Here is a 17293-nt window from a genome sequence, read left to right as displayed (position 1 = left end):
TACCACCTCCTCCACCAGTCACAGAAAACAGAACCGCCTCGTCGTCCATCACGCTCGAACCACCGCCACCACCGACTGTCACGTCTGAGTCAAGAAACAGTACTAGCAGCACGGAAATTTCAACGGCAAGGCAGGAGGAGGCAACACAGGTCAGGATTCTAAAGAGGGAGAGCATACAGATTGAGATTCAGCAACCTCCTACGGCACATTTTGACAAGCATACTTCTGATGAGCCTCGTTTGAGAGGGAAGAAGGCTGTTACGATTTTCAGCCCTGCTCGTTCACATCAAGATGTGGGGGGTGAGAAGGAGAGTTTGGCGTTGGAGGAGGAATTAGGGGCCGTCAATAAGGGGAGAGGGAGGAAAAGGGGTTGTGGAGGGTGCTGGAGCTTTTGGTAGGGTTTGATTGGGAGAGGACAGAGGAGAAAGGTGTGAGTACTTGTACGAGGAGAGAAAAGATTGTACTACTTTTCCAAGACCTGCGAGTTAAGGATATCATGGGGGTACTAGCGCAGAGTGTTCCCAGATATAGATACGTACCTATGTACGTAGTCGATAAGTCAGGGGATGTTCAGGGGTGATCTCACGGTAACTCAGCAGTGGTGAAATGCCGAATACCAATTGCTTGACTCGACTGCGTGCTCAATGTACCTTACACCTACAGAGCAGAGTAGAAACAGAACTCCGCTAAACGTATTTGAAGACTTCATGGTCCTATGAACCAGACCAAAAGTGGAAGCCTTTGTCTCTAGATGTATCTCGGTTCTCTTTATCCATGTGCATCCCGCGGGAACCCCTTTATGTTTTCCTGTAGAAATGAATGCATTGTGAACTCGATGCAGACCTCAAACAAAGAGATAGAGACGGCTACATAACCCTTCCGTTTCCGTCGGTCATTCAAGATGAAGACTCCATGTCTATGACCCAGCAGTTTCGCCTTCAATATCAGCATAGTCAAACCAGGTTCCATCTGGGAATTCCTGGAGAATTTCAGTCCTGTCCATTGAACCTTTCGAAATCGGACATATAGCAGCTTCAGACTTGTACAAGATCAGGTATCTGTACAATTATTAGTATCGACACACTATAGATCCCTAATCATTCACGATGCCTCGCAACAACAACAGCGACGACGATGAAGTGTATCAGCCGCCTACAAACACGTCAGGGCCGGCAGACACGTCTCCGCGGCAAACGCGCGCTATACGAGAGGCGGCTATGTTGCGTGCTGGTTTCGTCAATAACAATATGTCAGAGGAGGATTATCAATTCATGCTCAGCCTTATGCCCCTTGGTTTCCACTCAGATCCCACCAAGTTTCCCAAGCTCTTCCAAATCACTAGTCAAGATTATCAATCCACAAGCCCCCTCGAAGATCGCGAGGTGTACGAGATTAGAGATTACCTCGTCAAGTACACCGACTTTGATTTGCGCGTGCCCACCCTCGCCACTCGGATTCGCAGAGCCAACGCCGACTATCTGTCCGATGGTATCAGTCGTTTGATGTCGCCCTTTGGGGAACACTATTATGCGTTTACGTGTTTGGTGTGCCACAGCTGGTACAGACCAGATAGCGAAGAGTGCAACCAATACACTTGTTACGCCCCCTTCCGAGACCAGTTGGCCGAGTGGGCTAAAGATCATATCGCCATCCGCATGACGCCGGACCGGGGCTATGGCGCCTTCATGAAGCCCGGTCGTGATGTGGAGCAAGATGAAATCATTGGCATCTATTACGGTATGATATGTAAACACGACAGCGAACACGTGCCCAACAGCGCCTACGTTTACGAAATGGACGACCATATCGGCGAGTACCCATACAACATTGATGCGGGAATGTACGGCAACTGGACCCGGTTTATCAACCACCACTGCCGCCCCAACGTCGCGTGCAGCCCTGAGACCATCGGCGGCATCAGAGTCTTGGCTTTCAAAGCCCTCAGGCCAATCGAGGAGGGGCATGAGATATACGTCAACTACGGACGAAGCTATTTCGACAAATTCAAAATGCAGTGTCGTTGCAACCTCTATCCCATTGCGCACAAAGCCGAGGGCCATGCGGATACGGCGACCAACAAGCCACGTACACGTGCTCTCCCCGTCCTTCCGCTGGACCAGAAACGCGAGCTTCCACTGGACAGTGACTCAGATTCGCCCCTCTCCTCTCCTCCTTCGACACCAGAGAGACCCGTAACGCCAGATCCCGGGAGGCCAGATCCCGGGAGGCCAGATCCCTTTAGGCCGTCACCTTTGAGGCCAGGGGCCACCTCGAGGTCAGGTCCAAGACACAGACGGACTAGAGGCAAACTTGCCACATATTCACCGGCCAGCTTATCAAAGGTGTCCTCTGGTATCAGGAAACGCCAGCGGATCGACAGACAGGCTTCAAGGAGCTATGTTTCTGGTGTTCAAGAGGCGCTTGAACAGCAGGAGCTTATTGAAATAGTTGGCGATGCTGGCTACTCCTCTGACTCAACTCTTAGCTCGCCAACTGACACCGACGAGGAGATGGAGGATATCCTCGGATACTCACTTGGCAATTTGGGGAACAAGCCGAAAGTGCACGCCGAGCCCTATCGCGCTGGCGGTCAGGCACTGCCTGATGTAGACCAGGTCCTGCGAGAAGCGGCGCCAGTCGAGGCAGAAGACTATCAAGTGGAAAAGGTGATGGACTCGACCTTGATGGGTGATGAAGTCAAGTATCTGGTCAAGTGGGAAGGATGGCCTCAGAGGAGACATTGGACCTGGGAACCCTTTGAGCACTTCTACAGCGACGGAGCCAAGGCAGCTGTCCGCACCTTTCACGCACAGCAACCCCGCAAACCCAAGGACTCCCGAGTGGAGGCTTGAAGGCATTCAGAGCTCGTGGGCGAGCATGAGAAGGAGGGAGATAATGTCACACGGCCAACAACCAACCGGCCACATCACGGCCCAGTCGCCGGCAACCTGCACGTTGTGAGCCATTTGTTGAAAGTGAAGCAGTCAATGAAAGGCATGGCGGGAATGCTGCTGGCCCAGTGATATATTGAAGGACTTGGCAGCGGCCTAAGGCTAAGGAGGCACGGACCGCTTGATGGGAGATAAATACGCGTTCAGGATCACTGTACTACTCCAAGTTTCTTCTTCTCTTCTTCATCATGGACTTCGAGGCCATTGAAGATTATTACTGCAATTGAACTACTGTTCCAAGCCCTGTAATACAGCCCTTGTCACATCTCCCGACGTGGTAAGAGTATAGGTTAGGTAGGTAAAATGGCGGGAGAATGGCGTTTGGGCGTACTACTGTAATACCATGATTTGGCCATTTTGTTTTTCACATATTTGATGGAGAAGTTGTTGTTCTGTGATTGATGATTGATGATTGATGGAGGCCGCTGCCAAGAGCCAGGGCACCTAAGCTGCCCTGCTCTTCAGCCACAGACCCCACCAATCAAGCTAGACAGCCCCGCCTGACAGGGCCCCGAGACCATTGGCTCTGGCACCTCAGCTCAAGCGTCGTGACATGACATCAGGGTCTCTCCCCGCCCAACTTGCTTGGTTGAAGAGCCCTGGAAACTGATCAAAAATCCCACCTGGAATTGCGTGGCATCTCTGTTAACCATTCGTGCCGTTGAACCCATAAGCAGTACGCGTCAAGTGGCGTCTCAAGTGCGTAGCTTTCCTTGTAACCCCCGTGCCGCCGCCGCTGTAATAAAAGAACACAGCCGGGCCCCTCTCCTTGGGTTGGTTGCCAAGTTGGTCTCCGCCATCAGCTCCCTCTCGGCCCCGGCATTCCTATCCGTTCCGCAGCAGAGACAAACAAACCGCCGACCCCCCAAAGCGGCTTACTGTTATATAACCTCCCCCATATGCCGTCTTCTGGAACACCTCACACCTCCCGTTCCCGCCGGTCCCCCATCTTGATAGCCACCTCCTTAACTGTCCTCCTCCTGAGCGCCGCCGTTCTCCTCTCCAAGACCATCTTCACCAACCCAACAACGTCCCCCATCCAACAAGACTCTCCCAAGATGGGCGGCGGACCAGTCACCCCCGGCTACCGCAGCGTAGCCTACTTCGTCAACTGGGCCATCTACGGCCGCAAGCACCGCCCGCAAGACCTCCCCGTCCAGAACCTCACCCACATCCTCTACGCCTTCGCCAACGTCCGCCCCGAGTCGGGAGAGGTCTACCTCACCGACACCTGGGCCGACACCGACATCCACTGGGAAGGCGACTCCTGGAACGACTCGGGCACCAACCTCTACGGCTGCCTCAAGCAGCTCAACATCCTCAAGTCCCGGAACCGCAATCTCAAAGTCCTCTTGTCAATCGGAGGATGGACCTACTCCTCCAATTTTAAACAGCCCGCCTCCACCCCGGAGGGCCGTGAGAATTTCGCGCGCACCGCCGTTGACCTTGTAAGCCCCCCTTAATCACTCCACGCCCTTTACCCAAACCCCCTCTAACACCCTCCCCCAGCTCAAAAACATGGGCTTCGACGGCCTAGACATAGACTGGGAATACCCCTCCTCCCAAACCGAAGCCTCCCACCTCGTCTCCCTCCTCTCCACCCTCCGCTCCCACCTCGACGCCTACTCCTCCACCCTCCCCTCCCGACCCCACTTCGAACTCACCGTCGCTTCTCCCGCCGGCTTCCAAAACCTCCAGAATATGGACCTCCCCGGAATGGACAGGTACCTCGACTTTTGGAACCTGATGGCCTACGACTACGCCGGATCGTGGGACTCCACCGCCGGCCACCAGGCCAACCTCTTCCCCTCCCCTCACAACCCGCAGTCTACCCCTTTTAGCACCGACGCCGCGGTGAGCCATTATGTCAGTCAGGGTGTCCATCCGGGCAAGATCGTGCTGGGGATGCCACTGTACGGGAGGGCCTTTCAGCAGACTGACGGCCCCGGCGGTCCCTACAGTGGTGTGGGCGAGGGGACGTGGGAGAATGGTGTGCATGATTACAAGAAGTTGCCATTGGAGGGGTCGGAGGAGAGGTATGATCATGAGGCGGGCGCGAGCTACTGCTACCACCCCGGGACGAGGACCATGGTGAGCTATGATACTGTTCCCTTGGCTAGAAGAAAGGCGCAGTATGTCGTAGACAGGGGCTTGGGTGGTGGCATGTGGTGGGAGAGTTCAGCTGATAAGGAAGGGCCCGAAAGTCTGATCGCCAACGTGGTTGACACCTTTGGTGGGCCAGGAGCGTTGCAGTACAAGGAGAACTGCGTCACCTATCCGGATACCAAGTACGATAACTTGAGGAATGGGCTGTAAGGTAACACAGGACAAGACAAATAAAACAGACAAGCACAGAGACACCCAAATATAATGAACGAAAAGAATCATGGGGATGGGGTTAGGATTTGCTACCTTGCGACCCTTTCCAGAACCACAACGCAGACGATGACGGGGAACTCTCTATCAAAGAGCCGAGATATCGTGATCATGTCGCATCCCAAATCGCATTTCCTCGCCATGTCAGAGCCAGAATATGCCCCCCTATCTAAAGGTACATAAACGCCGATGAAGAAAATCAGTCACAGCCCCGTTCCTAGCTCAATGCTTTTCCGTCCCAGTCCCATGTTTCGCCTTCTTTTTGTTGATGTTGGGCAATTAAGCCTTCTCGAAGACGTAGGTGAGGTGGCAGCGACCGCAGTACTGGCGATCCTGCATGGCGGCCATGAAGACACCGGCACCGCACTGGAGAGAGAAAAGTTAGACTGTGTTGAGAGGGACAGAAACAAAAGGGAGGGGAAGGCATACGCTCTCGTTGGGGCACTCGCGGCGGAGGCGCTCAATCTTGCCGTCAGAGTCGACCTTGTAGTACTTGAGGACGGCGAGTTTGGTCTTTTTCCGCTTGTGCTTGATCTTCTTGGGGGTGGTGTAGACCTTCTTTTTTCTCTTCTTGCCACCACCACGGAGGCGGAGGACCAAGTGAAGGGTGCTCTCCTTCTGGATGTTGTAGTCGGAGAGGGTGCGGCCATCCTCGAGCTGCTTGCCGGCGAAGATCAGGCGCTGCTGGTCAGGGGGAATGCCCTCCTTGTCCTGGATCTTGGCCTTGACATTGTCGATGGTGTCGCTCGACTCCACCTCAAGGGTGATAGTCTTGCCCGTGAGGGTCTTCACGAAGATCTGCATGATTGCCTACTGAGAAGTGGTAAGGATATGTTAGACGCAGACGAGAGAATGAGAGAGACTTCTGCGCCCCGGCGGGTATCGAGAGAAACGAAGTGAAGAGGGAAAAAAAGAGGCTATCTTGAGGATTGCGCGCGACCAGCATGCAGACAACCGCTCAAGGGTCGCCTCCCACAGCGACTGCCGCGATGACAAGATTGGGTATCATGGTGAAGATGATGATGAAAAAAAGGGTGCCGGGGCGCGAGAAGCTCAGCAACATCAACCAGACGTACCTAGACACAGTGTCTTCCTCAGCAATCTGGAGATGTTGTGAAGTGCGCGCTGATGGAGGAGTTGAGAATTTGAGGTGCCGCTGCTCTCAGACTTGAACTTTTGGACAGGTGGGCCCCACACTTTACGCGGTGCGGGTCAGCTGACTATGGCCGGCGAATTTAGGGCTTTGCAACCCACTTGCCCTGTGCAAAAAGCCCGTTGGGGAGCTCGGTCCACCACAAGCGGAAAGTGGGGCACCACCTGCGCAGCATTTGGAGGGCAAGTTGAAATTCCCAATTCCTGCCCTCTTCCTCCACACAATCAGTCTTCTTGAGAACCAGTGCATCAAGAATACCGTCAAGATGGTCAAGAAGAGAAAGAACAACGGCCGCAACAAGAAGGGTATGTGACTTTTCATTCATCGCCTTCGTCGACATCGACCTCGACCTCGACCTCGACCTGGACATCATCGCTAACTCTATTCCTCACAGGCCGCGGCCACGTCAAGCCCATCCGGTGCTCCAACTGCTCGAGATGCACTCCCAAGGACAAGGCCATCAAGCGGTTCACCATCCGCAACATGGTTGAGTCTGCGGCTATCCGTACGTATACACGCGCTGGGGACACCACACCATGACAACAACAACCCGATCGAGAACAAACCCAGACTGACTTTGCGACTTCACAGGTGATATCTCCGACGCCTCGGTGTTCGCCGAGTACACGGTTCCCAAGATGTACCTCAAGCTGCAGTACTGCGTCTCTTGCGCCATTCACGGCAAGATTGTCCGGTACGTTTGTCCAACTGGCGGGGACAACCACGTCTGTCTTCACGACGACGAGGGCGGCTGAGAAGATTCCTTGGTCGAACGCGTTTCCCGCGCAGAAGAGTATACCCCCCGACTTTAGAACAGTCTCCCGCTGACACTTGTGCTTCTAGTGTCCGCTCCCGCGAGGGCCGCCGCAACCGTGCTCCTCCCCCGCGTGTCCGCTACAACAAGGACGGCAAGAAGGTCACCCCTACCCAGGGTGCTAAGACTGCCTAAATGGCCAGTGTCTTCTAGGTCGGCGTTTTGGGCTGGTGGCATACGGTCTCTGGGTTTTGATGTTCCGGGAGCAATGATATCATGATTTCACTTTTGCACAGCAAACTGGCGATCACGGAAAAGGAATGAGGGCTTTTAGGGATTTCCTTTCAGCTCATCAATGGGAACACATTTAGAGCCATAGTCACCAATTCAGAGCACTTGTTGAGTGTGAACCAACCATTTGTTGCCTTGCCGCCCCTGGAAGAGACTTGGTCGCCACTTGATCATTTGGATACGGTCTGCCTGCTGCGATGCGGCTTCTTCCGGATATTATTAGACATCCACCTTGTTGGATTTCGCCTAGGGTTTGTGGCCTCGGGGTCCAGCTTAGCCATTTTCAGAGAGGTCGCTCGCTGGCGAGCACCGCTACTGCGCGACGCTTCAAGTTGAGTTGGTCGGAGTGGTCGGGCAGGTTGTCTCAACTCAGCAGCGGTCCATTGCCTGTCACATCCTCAGCTCTTTCTGGTCAAATGATTTTGAACATCTGCAGCCTCAAGATCTCTTTGCCATGGGCCAAAGAATTCATCAAGCAGGCATCTTCTAGTTGTCGTCGCCAGTGGCAATCTGCATCCAGACTCATCCATTAAGTAAATCTTCGAGAGGAACGTCTGTGTTGATACTCAACTCGCGTCATACGTTTCCCATCGTAATAATCAGCCCACCATGAGCCAAGCATCGTGTCCGCGAAATCCTCACAACCCAAGGCTGAGGAGGTGGCTTGCTCTTTGGTTCTTCCCCGACTTACAGACCCTCCTCTCTCTCTCTAAAATTCCCAGAAAATCCCTTAGCGAACCAACAAGCCCGTTTGGCTTGCTCGCTTGGTGGATCCAATCCGGGGGTAGGTGATCCTACCGGGTCCGGACCGGGGGTGCCGGAGAAGGAAGCTATCCCCTGCCGGGGGTTAGTGCCGATGGTGCTGCGCATTAATTGCAAATTGTTTGGTTGTGAAGGAATTGGGGTTGTTTTCTGCGGCAGGCAAAGAAGGGGATGAATGGAATGAGATGGCGTTATGTTACGTCAAGAGATCGAGAGGGAGGGACCGGTCTGGAGATCTTGGGGATGATGGACATGGGTAGGGGGGTGCGGCTGGGGGATTTGGACGGATGGGCTTGTTTAGTGTAGTACTTAGGGTGGGTGGTTCCCGCTGAGATGGGACATGAGGAGAGTTCAGGTTCTTCTCACTTTGTAACTTCTTGTCAATCTTTTGGGGATTTTATTGAGGATATATTGTGTTTGGATTTGAGTGACGACTTGCAGGTTTGCTTGAGGTAGGAGAGGAGATCTGACACTCGTTTATTATCGACTATACGAACACGGACAACCCAGACTGTTGCTGAAGACTTGGGTGCCGACATTACCAACGAGAAGACGCGTATGGTGAAGCTAGGTCAGGATAGTAAGGATGGATCCCGCAGCTCCAATACCGAACTACGACAACCCCGAGTCGATCGGCTACAGACTCGTTATTGTTGCTGTGGTGTTTCCAGTTCTTGCGCTGTGCTTTTTGGTCCCGAGGTTGTACACAGCCAGCCATATCATTCGAAAATGGCATCCAGATGATTGTGAGATCTCCCTTCACACAAACCACACACCTACCTAGTTTGCTGACCTTGGTGATGGATAGACTTGGTAATCGTCGCCTTTGTACGGACACCCCTTGTTTTTGATCATGACAGACATGGCAACTGACCACTCCTGATAGCTCTTCACCATTGCTAACTCGACCGTCTGCATCATCCGTACGTCTTTTGTCTCTAAAGACAACCACCATCATCCTGATCAAACAAAGCTGACCCCCCAAAAACAGAAACCACGCTCGGCATGGGAAACCACATCTGGGACCTCCCCTTCCCCAAGTTCCAATCCATGATGAAGCTCGGCATGATCGGCGGCGCCATGACCTACAACCTCACCACCCTCTTCGTCAAGATGTCCATTCTGTCCTTCTACCTCCGCTTCGCCACCGCCAACCACAAGTTCCGGATAGCGGTTTACGTGGTCATGTTTTTTGTGGTTGGGTACACCATCCCCAACGCGTTTCTGTTTCTGTACATCTGCAAACCGATGCAGTATTACTGGGACTGGACGATTGAAGGGGGCACGTGCATCAACCAGCAGGCGGTGTTTGATTCGGCTAATATACTGAACATGGCGACGGATTTCATAATTTTGGTGATGCCGATTTGGATGCTGTGGGATTTGAGGGTGGGGATTAGGAGGAAGGTGGGTGTGGTGGGCATTTTGATGGCGGGTGGTTTGTAAGGTCTCTTCCAGTCATTGCTTGTTGTTTGTGGGGAGGGTTGTGTTGGGAAAACTCAGGGGGCTAACAGTTTACAGTGTCTGCGGTGTGAGCACCATGCGCATGGTGACTGCGATGACGGGAGCCAACGAAACGGATATTTCATGGCATTATGTCAAAAACTTGATTTGGTGGTGAGTACTGACAAGAAGTGGAATCTGTGGATGGGTTGGGCTGACAACATCTAGCATCGTCGAAATGGACATTGGAATCGTCTGCGCCTGTCTCCCATCACTCCGAGCCTTCTTCCGGCGCTTCTTTCCAAACATGTTCGTCTTCAGCTCAGCTTTCGAGGAAAGACTGACTGCTACGTTGACATTCCGACGAGGCAGGGAGCTAAGCTCGCAGCCGAACGCTCTCCAATTCCGCTCTACCGATCCGGATAATCAGAGTAATTCCAGCCAAGACATCACTGACCAGAGGGCTTGGTGGAGGAGGAAGGCCACAGGCCCAGATGTTGAGAAGGCGGATCAAAAGCAAGTGACGGATGAGTCGTCGGTTCAGGTTGTTGAGAAGAGTGCCCTGGGCTCCGATTCAGGGAAGACATAATGATGGGATTGGGAAAATTAGATTGGGTATCTTGGGTAATGGGTTTTGGTTGGATAATGATGGGAAATGTTGGTTACTCTTACAATGACATGGCTTGTCTCTTTTGTGTTGATTGCGTGATCCTGCTTGCGTAGAGAGTCACCCTGCCCACAGAATAATTGAGACTCTAAAGTAAGTTAACCCATATTATACTATAAACTATATATCAAAAGTAGGTTGATAGGCCTATAGACTATCCTTCAACGTATATTAACCTACTTTAGTATCTCAATTATTCTGTGGTGAGGGAGAGAGTGTACAGTGACTGGCACGTAACGTCAGTAGTCAAAGTCAGGTTGGCCCTGCAAGTGTCTCATCCTAAACTCTGGGGGAAGTGGAGCAGAGAAATCAGCTTCTGGGGAGTGGGGTTCTCTTGGAGGAGCTCACATGACAAAACATGTGACCTTCAGGAGGTCAAACAACTCAGGAGGTGGCCCGTGCACAGGCTACAGCGTCCAAGCGTCTCTGGCTACAGCGTCCAAGCGTCTCTGGCAGTCGCTGGCAGGCGGAGTGCAGCAAGGCTTCGATATTTTTTTGGGAGCTCTGGGACCCAAAGGCCGGGAAGCTCCACGAAATAATCAAATTACCCCCCCAACGGCGCGCGTTCCACCCACCACCACACCCCCTTTGCAACGACTCTTGTAGTTCCGTCACGACCAGACCAAAGAGACCCAACCTTCACACACCGGCCACAAGATGTCTTTCGGAGGCCAAACACCCACCATCATTGTCCTGAAAGAGGGTTAGAAAACAACCCCTCCTTCCCGATCCGCTCACCGTTGTCCCCTCCCCCACTGACTCGATGCTTGTGTTGTTGCGCAGGGACCGACACCTCTCAGGGCAAGGGCCAGATCATCTCCAATATCAACGCCTGTCTCGCCGTTCAGGCCACGATAAAGTCTACTCTCGGCCCCTATGGCGGTGATCTCCTCATGGTCGATGCCAACGGCAAGCAGACCATCACCAATGATGGTGCCACCGTCATGAAGCTCCTGGACATTGTCCACCCCGCCGCCCGCATCCTCGTCGATATTGCCCGGTCACAAGACGCCGAAGTCGGTGACGGTACTACCTCCGTCGTTGTTCTCGCCGGCGAGATCCTCAAGGAGGTCAAGGAGCATGTTGAGAATGGGGTCAGCTCACAGATCATCATCAAGGGCCTCAGGAGAGCGTCGACCATGGCGGTGAACAAGATCAAGGAGATTGCGGTCAACACATCCGAGGGCAACAGGAGAGACACACTCGAGAAGCTCGCTGCCACCGCCATGACCAGCAAGCTTATCAAGCGTAACACCGAGTTCTTCACAAAGAGTGAGGCCCCCTTTTCTGGGTACACAATAGGCAGCAGCAGGGCAGGGGTACTAATATTTTGTTTCTCTCATTAGTGGTCGTCGACGCCGTCCTCTCCCTCGATCAAGAAGACCTCAACGAAAAGTTAATAGGCATCAAGAAGATCCCCGGCGGTTCCCTTACCGACTCCCTCTTCGTAAACGGTGTCGCCTTCAAGAAGACCTTCTCCTACGCCGGTTTCGAGCAGCAGCCCAAGTCCTTCAAGAAGCCCAAGATTGTCTGCCTGAACGTCGAGCTCGAGCTCAAGGCCGAAAAGGACAACGCCGAGGTCCGCGTCGAGCACGTATCCGAGTACCAAGCCATCGTCGACGCCGAATGGCAAATTATCTTCAAGAAGCTCGAAGCCCTCCATGAGACCGGTGCCAAGGTTGTCCTCTCCAAGCTCCCCATCGGTGACTTGGCTACCCAATACTTCGCTGATCGCGACATCTTCTGCGCTGGTCGTGTGTCCGCCGATGATATGGAGCGTGTTGTTCAAGCCACCGGCGCCACTATCCAGAGCACCTGCTCCGACATCCACGCCGAGCATCTCGGCACATGCGAGTCCTTCGACGAGAGACAAATCGGTGGCGAGCGCTTCAACTTCTTTGAGGGCTGCCCCTCCGCCAAGACCTGCACTCTTGTCCTCCGAGGTGGTGCTGAGCAGTTCATCGCCGAGGTTGAGCGCTCTCTCCACGACGCCCTCATGATTGTCAAGCGCGCCATCCGCAACAAGACTATTGTTGGCGGTGGTGGTGCCACAGAAATGGAGATATCCGCCTACCTCCACCGGTTCGCCGATCGCGACGTAGCCCACAAGCAGCAAGCCATCATCAAGAGCTTCGCCAAGGCCATGGAGGTCATCCCCCGCCAGCTCTGCGACAACGCCGGGTTCGACGCGACCGATATCCTCAACAGACTCAGAGTCGAGCACAGAAGGGGCAACACCTGGGCGGGTGTTGACTTTGTCAACGAGGGCACAACAGACATGATGGAGAGATTTGTTTGGGAGCCTGCGCTGGTCAAGATCAATGCTATTCAGGCTGCCACGGAGGCTGCGTGCTTGATTTTGGGCGTGGATGAGACGATTAGAAACGAGGAGAGCGCGGCTCCTCAGGCCCCAGGTGCTGCTCTGCGTCCTGGTGATGCGCAGAGGGCACTTGGTGGGAGGGGGCGTGGAAGGGGTATGCCCAGGCGGTAAAGGGGGCTGGAAAAGCGGGCTGTAGATAAAAGTGATGGAACACAGGGGGTTGTTGCATGAGCATGGGGTGTTGATACCTAGATTCTTTGCGTGTTATATACATGGCAAATGTGGTAATAAAAGATGTTAAAGTAATGGCAGTCTCTCCTGTGGTATTATGCAGCGGTCAATGTGTGTTGTGCATGATGTCTACTCAGGAGTGGAATACGATAAAGATGTATAAAGCTGGGTTGCATGACGAGATAGGTATTCGTTTCAAGCAGCATCAATACCATGTGCAATATCAAAGCTAAGTTCAACCAGTCCTCAGTACATGGGCCAACCAACCGATTCAACGGTTCTAATTTACATCATATATTACTAGTTAATGAAGGTGCTTTCATACGGGTATGCGGATTCCTAGAGCAGAAAATATTGATAAGGTCTTGTGCCTGGAGTGTTACTATGTCCATCTTGCATAATGTTGCCTACAAACCAGAGGTATTTATGAGAGAAGATCGCTTGCGATGGGCAAGATAGTGTTTATATCACCTTTGTCGACATCGTTGATTGATATCATCATTGAAAAACAGACGCCCAACCTTCCTGGCATCTAGAACTCTGAGGCGTGTGTAACATCTCATATGCATGTAACGACGGTTTGATATTACCGAGGATGATGCTCTTATTTCAATTATCTGTACTCGATGCTCTCGATCTGGAAGAATTTTAGCGTGGAAGAGGGAGTTGGGATGGTGGGTGGTACAAGACATTTGCGCTTTTCCCACGAAGTGTCGGTAACATGTGTACAGACAATATTGAGAAACATTTTAGCGTGAAAGAGGTAGTTAGGATGGTGGGTTGGTGGTACTCGACTTGGGAAAAGACTTTGAGGCTGAGTTTGGAACCCGCCAATCAACCCCCATCTCTTCTATATCCAACCACCATGAGCAAGATACCCCCAGGGAAGCAACACAACATAATTCATGAAATAATCTCTATTACAAAATGTTAAGTTAATCATCCCGTGAAAATATCCGTAGCCAAAAAATCACAAGGTAGTTAACCGCCCCCCTGAATCCCCAAAACTCTATTTTCCCAACCGCCAACCCCCTTTTTGTTGCTGTGTTAACAAAATCCAACATATTTACCCACCCCGTCCGCCTTCACTCTACCCAACCCTCCCCCCCTCATCCCCGACCTCGGTCGGCACAGGCGTAGCTGGCACCTCCCCCTTAGGACTCAAACTCCCCTCCTCCTTCCCCCCTCTCCCCTTTCCTTCATCCTCCTCCTCAACCGGCTCCTCAATCAACATCTCCAAATCCCTATCCACCGCCTCCTCCACCTCCTCCCTCGTCCTCCTGCCCACAACCTCTTCCTCCTCCACCTCCTCCTCTTCCGCCCCAGCGTTAATCAACGCCTGAAACGCATCCGTCTCATCATGCTCCTGATGATGATGATGCGGGTGGTGCACATCCCCTAATAAATACCCCGGGTGCACCAAACCGTCATCGTGATGCTGCTGCTGCTGCTGATGATGATGATGATGATGATGATGATGGTGGTGCAAAGAAGATTGTATAATCTGCGGATCAATAGGCTGGTACACATCCGTCACTTGCACATGGTGATGTGGATGGTGGTGCTGATGGTGGGCATCATGATGCCCAGCCCCCCCCATGGCCGCATCAACACTAGGACCCGAACCCGTGTCGATTCCGTGACTGTGACTGGCTGATGATAAAAGCGATATCGTCGTCGGATCGGTATACTGCGGTGGTGGGTGAGGTTGTTGTTGTTGCCTTGGCACGGTAAACGGCCCCAAGTGGGGCGGGTCGGGTATTGGTGGCCTTGGCTGCTGCTGTAGTGTTGTTGTTGAGGAAGAAGACGGGGCGGCCACGACGACAGCTGTAGCAGTGGGACTGGGAGACGACCGTTTAGGATTGGGAGCTCCAGGTAGTGTTACAGAACTGGGTCGTTTTATGCCGTTGACGGCGGCAAGAGCAGGTGATGGTTGGGCAGCTGTTGTTTGCGAAGACTGTGAAGCAGCGGCAGCGGCAGCGGCAGCAGCAGCTGATGATGATGATGATGGCTTCCCCAGCTCTTTGCATTCTGTACAGTTCCTAATTACATCCGACACCGTCTCCTTGATCCGGCTCCAGTGGTACCGCTCCGCAATGGTCGCCGTCGTCTTGTTGATGCCGGCGTGGGCCTGGTTGTGCACCGTCCGCGCAATCTCGTACTGCCGCTGCGGGTCCGAGATGACCTCTTTATCCTTGAGCATCAAGACGTCGCCCTCCAGGAGCTTGTAGTGTGTCGCCGCGCTACGGAGTCTGCTTTTCTCGGCTCGGTCAGCGCCGTTCGGATAGCGGCCGTATTTGAGGTAGAACTTGATCTTGTCGAAACGCTCTTCACTCACAAGTTCCTCGTTGCCCGCGCCGCCCGCCGCGTCGCCCAGGTCGCGCCCGTAGATGATGGCGTCCACCAGCCGGTCCGGGTGGCTCTTGAGGTTGCCGGCGCCCTTGACCCGGCCGATCCGCTTGAAGCCGAGGGCGTCCCAAATCTTGCACGAGGCCACGTTGGTCTCGTAGACGAGGTTGAAGACGGAGTACTTGTAGCCCAGTTGGGGAGCCCACTCGAGGTACGTCTCGCCCATCAGCCGACCAACACCACGGTTGCGGGAGGCATCAGTGACGATGAAGCCCGCGTTGCAGATGTGGCTGCTGCGGCCGGGGTAGTTGGGCTTGATGTAGAAAGTGCCAAGGCACTCCTTGGACCAGTCTTTACCCTCGATCACATCGGCAGCGCTTTCAATGTTGCCCAGCAGCATGATACCGGCAAAGTTCTGGAACCAGTAGGCAGCAAACTTGTCAAACGACATGGGCTCCATCATGGGGTAGGTATCACCGCCCTCGATCTCTTTGCTGAACTGGTCGCTGAGATAGCGCAGCAATGACTCGGGTACCTCATCCCGGGATGCAAACGGAATGACGGTGGCCTCGGTCTGCCGGTCTCTAAGTGTCACATGGCGAGGGACAATAGAGGCCGGGACCGTAGGCTTCGCGGGATCCGGATACGGAGGGTCGCCCGAGATACGATAGATGGTCGGGGCGGCTGGGTCCTCCAGAATGGCCGGCATTGCTTCTTGGCAGGCTATGTTCGGTCCGGACGGTGTTCAATGCAGCGTCCGTCTGTGCCGGGTCAGATGTGAGTTATTAGCATCCTGTTCGTCTGTTGAGGTACTTTTGGATAAGATGTGAATGGTCATGGTGAGAAATGCATCTTGTATTGTCTTCCTCTTCTCTTCCTACAACGGTTCTCCTCCTCCTCCTTCTCCTACCTAGATTCCCAAAAGTTGAAACACCCGTACCTGGAAAGCAGAAGAGAGTGTTTGGAGGGGTACCTGAACAGCACGACTCAGGGACGGGTGGGTGTGTTCCTGGATGTCGGGCCGGTTCGTGCCCAATCAACGGGGGAATGCCGGTGTGGCGTGACGAGAACGACCGAAGTGCGGCGGCAGGGTGTTGGCTGTGACGTGACGGGAACGTGTCTGCTGTGCTGAAATGTGCGTGGTGATGATTTGTGCCTGGTGAGGGGAAATTCGCTGGAAAGGGGATACTGCGAAGATTTCGGGCCGCATTGGGGGGAGGGGGGCTTAGTCATGGTCTTGGCTGGTGGCAGCTGACAGCCCGGCAAGATGAGACGAACAGCTGCCAGGACAATATCAACGACTACAATCATTATCGACAGTGATTTGTTGACATCACGCCTCCTGAGGAGCTGTTATTTTGTTGTCTTTCAGCAAGTGTGCCAATTTTGTTCCTATTTTACATGTACATACAAAAGCCTCTAAAATACACATTCATCTTGAATTTTGATACAGAAAAGGAACACTCGCCCGCTAGTATTTGGACGGAACAGCCCCCTGACCAAACATCTCAGCGATAACCTCATCCTCCGTCATCAAATCAGCCGGCTTCAGCCCTCCCGTCTCCTTCTGCATATTCTCCTGTTTTTCCTCGGCTTCCCTCCTGATCTTGGCGTTCACCTTGCCGATAAAACTAAACACATCCTTGGGCGTCTGCCACTTCACAACCCCCTTCTCAGCATCCGCCAGCCTCCTCTGCTGCCCCCTCTCACCAGCCCGCCCCAAAACACCCGCAATAAGAGCCACAGACCGCAAACTATTCTCCCATCATTAGCAACCCATCCATCTCCCTCATTCAAGAAAAACTCACCTATCGTCATTCGCCGGAATCTGATACGTAACCCAGCTCGGATCAGCATCCGTGTCAATCACCCCCACCGTCGGCACCGTAGCCAGCGCACACTCCCTCAGCAACGCATAATTCTCCAACGGGTCACGCAAACCACCAAAATCCGGCGTCACCGGCCTGCAATCCCTCAAATGCTCCTCAAACCCCTC

The 17293-nt window shown here is 53.4% G+C and overlaps 8 protein-coding genes across 8 annotated transcripts in view; 5 read left to right on the top strand and 3 right to left on the bottom strand.

Moving 5' to 3' along the window:
• Positions 1-1106: 1106 nt before the first annotated feature.
• PODANS_5_3300 (uncharacterized protein) lies at positions 1107-2852 on the top strand (the record flags this gene model as incomplete). The annotated part of the gene is made up of 1 exon (XM_001904832.1): positions 1107-2852. One exon carries the CDS (start codon positions 1107-1109, stop codon positions 2850-2852), a length of 1746 nt encoding a protein of 581 aa, XP_001904867.1.
• A 998-nt stretch (positions 2853-3850) lies between these two features.
• Positions 3851-5267, top strand: PODANS_5_3290 (uncharacterized protein; the record flags this gene model as incomplete). The annotated part of the gene is made up of 2 exons (XM_001904831.1): positions 3851-4399; positions 4461-5267. 2 exons carry the CDS (start codon positions 3851-3853, stop codon positions 5265-5267), a joined length of 1356 nt encoding a protein of 451 aa, XP_001904866.1.
• A 339-nt stretch (positions 5268-5606) lies between these two features.
• PODANS_5_3280 (uncharacterized protein) lies at positions 5607-6131 on the bottom strand (the record flags this gene model as incomplete). Its single annotated transcript, XM_001904830.1, has 2 exons — positions 5607-5693; positions 5757-6131. 2 exons carry the CDS (start codon positions 6129-6131, stop codon positions 5607-5609), a joined length of 462 nt encoding a protein of 153 aa, XP_001904865.1.
• A 614-nt stretch (positions 6132-6745) lies between these two features.
• PODANS_5_3270 (uncharacterized protein) lies at positions 6746-7429 on the top strand (the record flags this gene model as incomplete). The annotated part of the gene is made up of 4 exons (XM_001904829.1): positions 6746-6785; positions 6875-6985; positions 7072-7174; positions 7324-7429. 4 exons carry the CDS (start codon positions 6746-6748, stop codon positions 7427-7429), a joined length of 360 nt encoding a protein of 119 aa, XP_001904864.1.
• Positions 7430-8873: 1444 nt separating this feature from the next.
• PODANS_5_3260 (uncharacterized protein) lies at positions 8874-10319 on the top strand (the record flags this gene model as incomplete). The annotated part of the gene is made up of 6 exons (XM_001904828.1): positions 8874-9033; positions 9096-9115; positions 9174-9210; positions 9279-9729; positions 9809-9904; positions 9959-10319. 6 exons carry the CDS (start codon positions 8874-8876, stop codon positions 10317-10319), a joined length of 1125 nt encoding a protein of 374 aa, XP_001904863.1.
• A 735-nt stretch (positions 10320-11054) lies between these two features.
• Positions 11055-12888, top strand: PODANS_5_3250 (uncharacterized protein; the record flags this gene model as incomplete). The annotated part of the gene is made up of 3 exons (XM_001904827.1): positions 11055-11100; positions 11181-11669; positions 11744-12888. 3 exons carry the CDS (start codon positions 11055-11057, stop codon positions 12886-12888), a joined length of 1680 nt encoding a protein of 559 aa, XP_001904862.1.
• Positions 12889-14038: 1150 nt separating this feature from the next.
• PODANS_5_3240 (uncharacterized protein) lies at positions 14039-16006 on the bottom strand (the record flags this gene model as incomplete). The annotated part of the gene is made up of 2 exons (XM_001904826.1): positions 14039-15208; positions 15287-16006. The coding sequence occupies 2 exons, from the start codon at positions 16004-16006 to the stop codon at positions 14039-14041; spliced, it is 1890 nt and encodes a 629-aa protein (XP_001904861.1).
• A 762-nt stretch (positions 16007-16768) lies between these two features.
• The window catches only part of PODANS_5_3230 (uncharacterized protein), a gene marked incomplete at both ends in the record, with an annotated part of 1386 nt that continues 861 nt past the window's right edge, over positions 16769-17293 (bottom strand). The window contains 2 exons of the mRNA XM_001904825.1: positions 16769-17051; positions 17106-17293. Coding sequence (XP_001904860.1) covers positions 16769-17051; positions 17106-17293 — 471 coding nt within the window. The remainder of the gene's footprint in view (positions 17052-17105) is intronic.

The sequence above is a fragment of the Podospora anserina genome, chromosome 5, assembly GCF_000226545.1.
Source record: "Podospora anserina S mat+ genomic DNA chromosome 5, supercontig 4".
Lineage (NCBI taxonomy): Eukaryota > Fungi > Ascomycota > Sordariomycetes > Sordariales > Podosporaceae > Podospora > Podospora anserina.
This window is presented reverse-complemented; position numbering and strand designations above follow the sequence as displayed.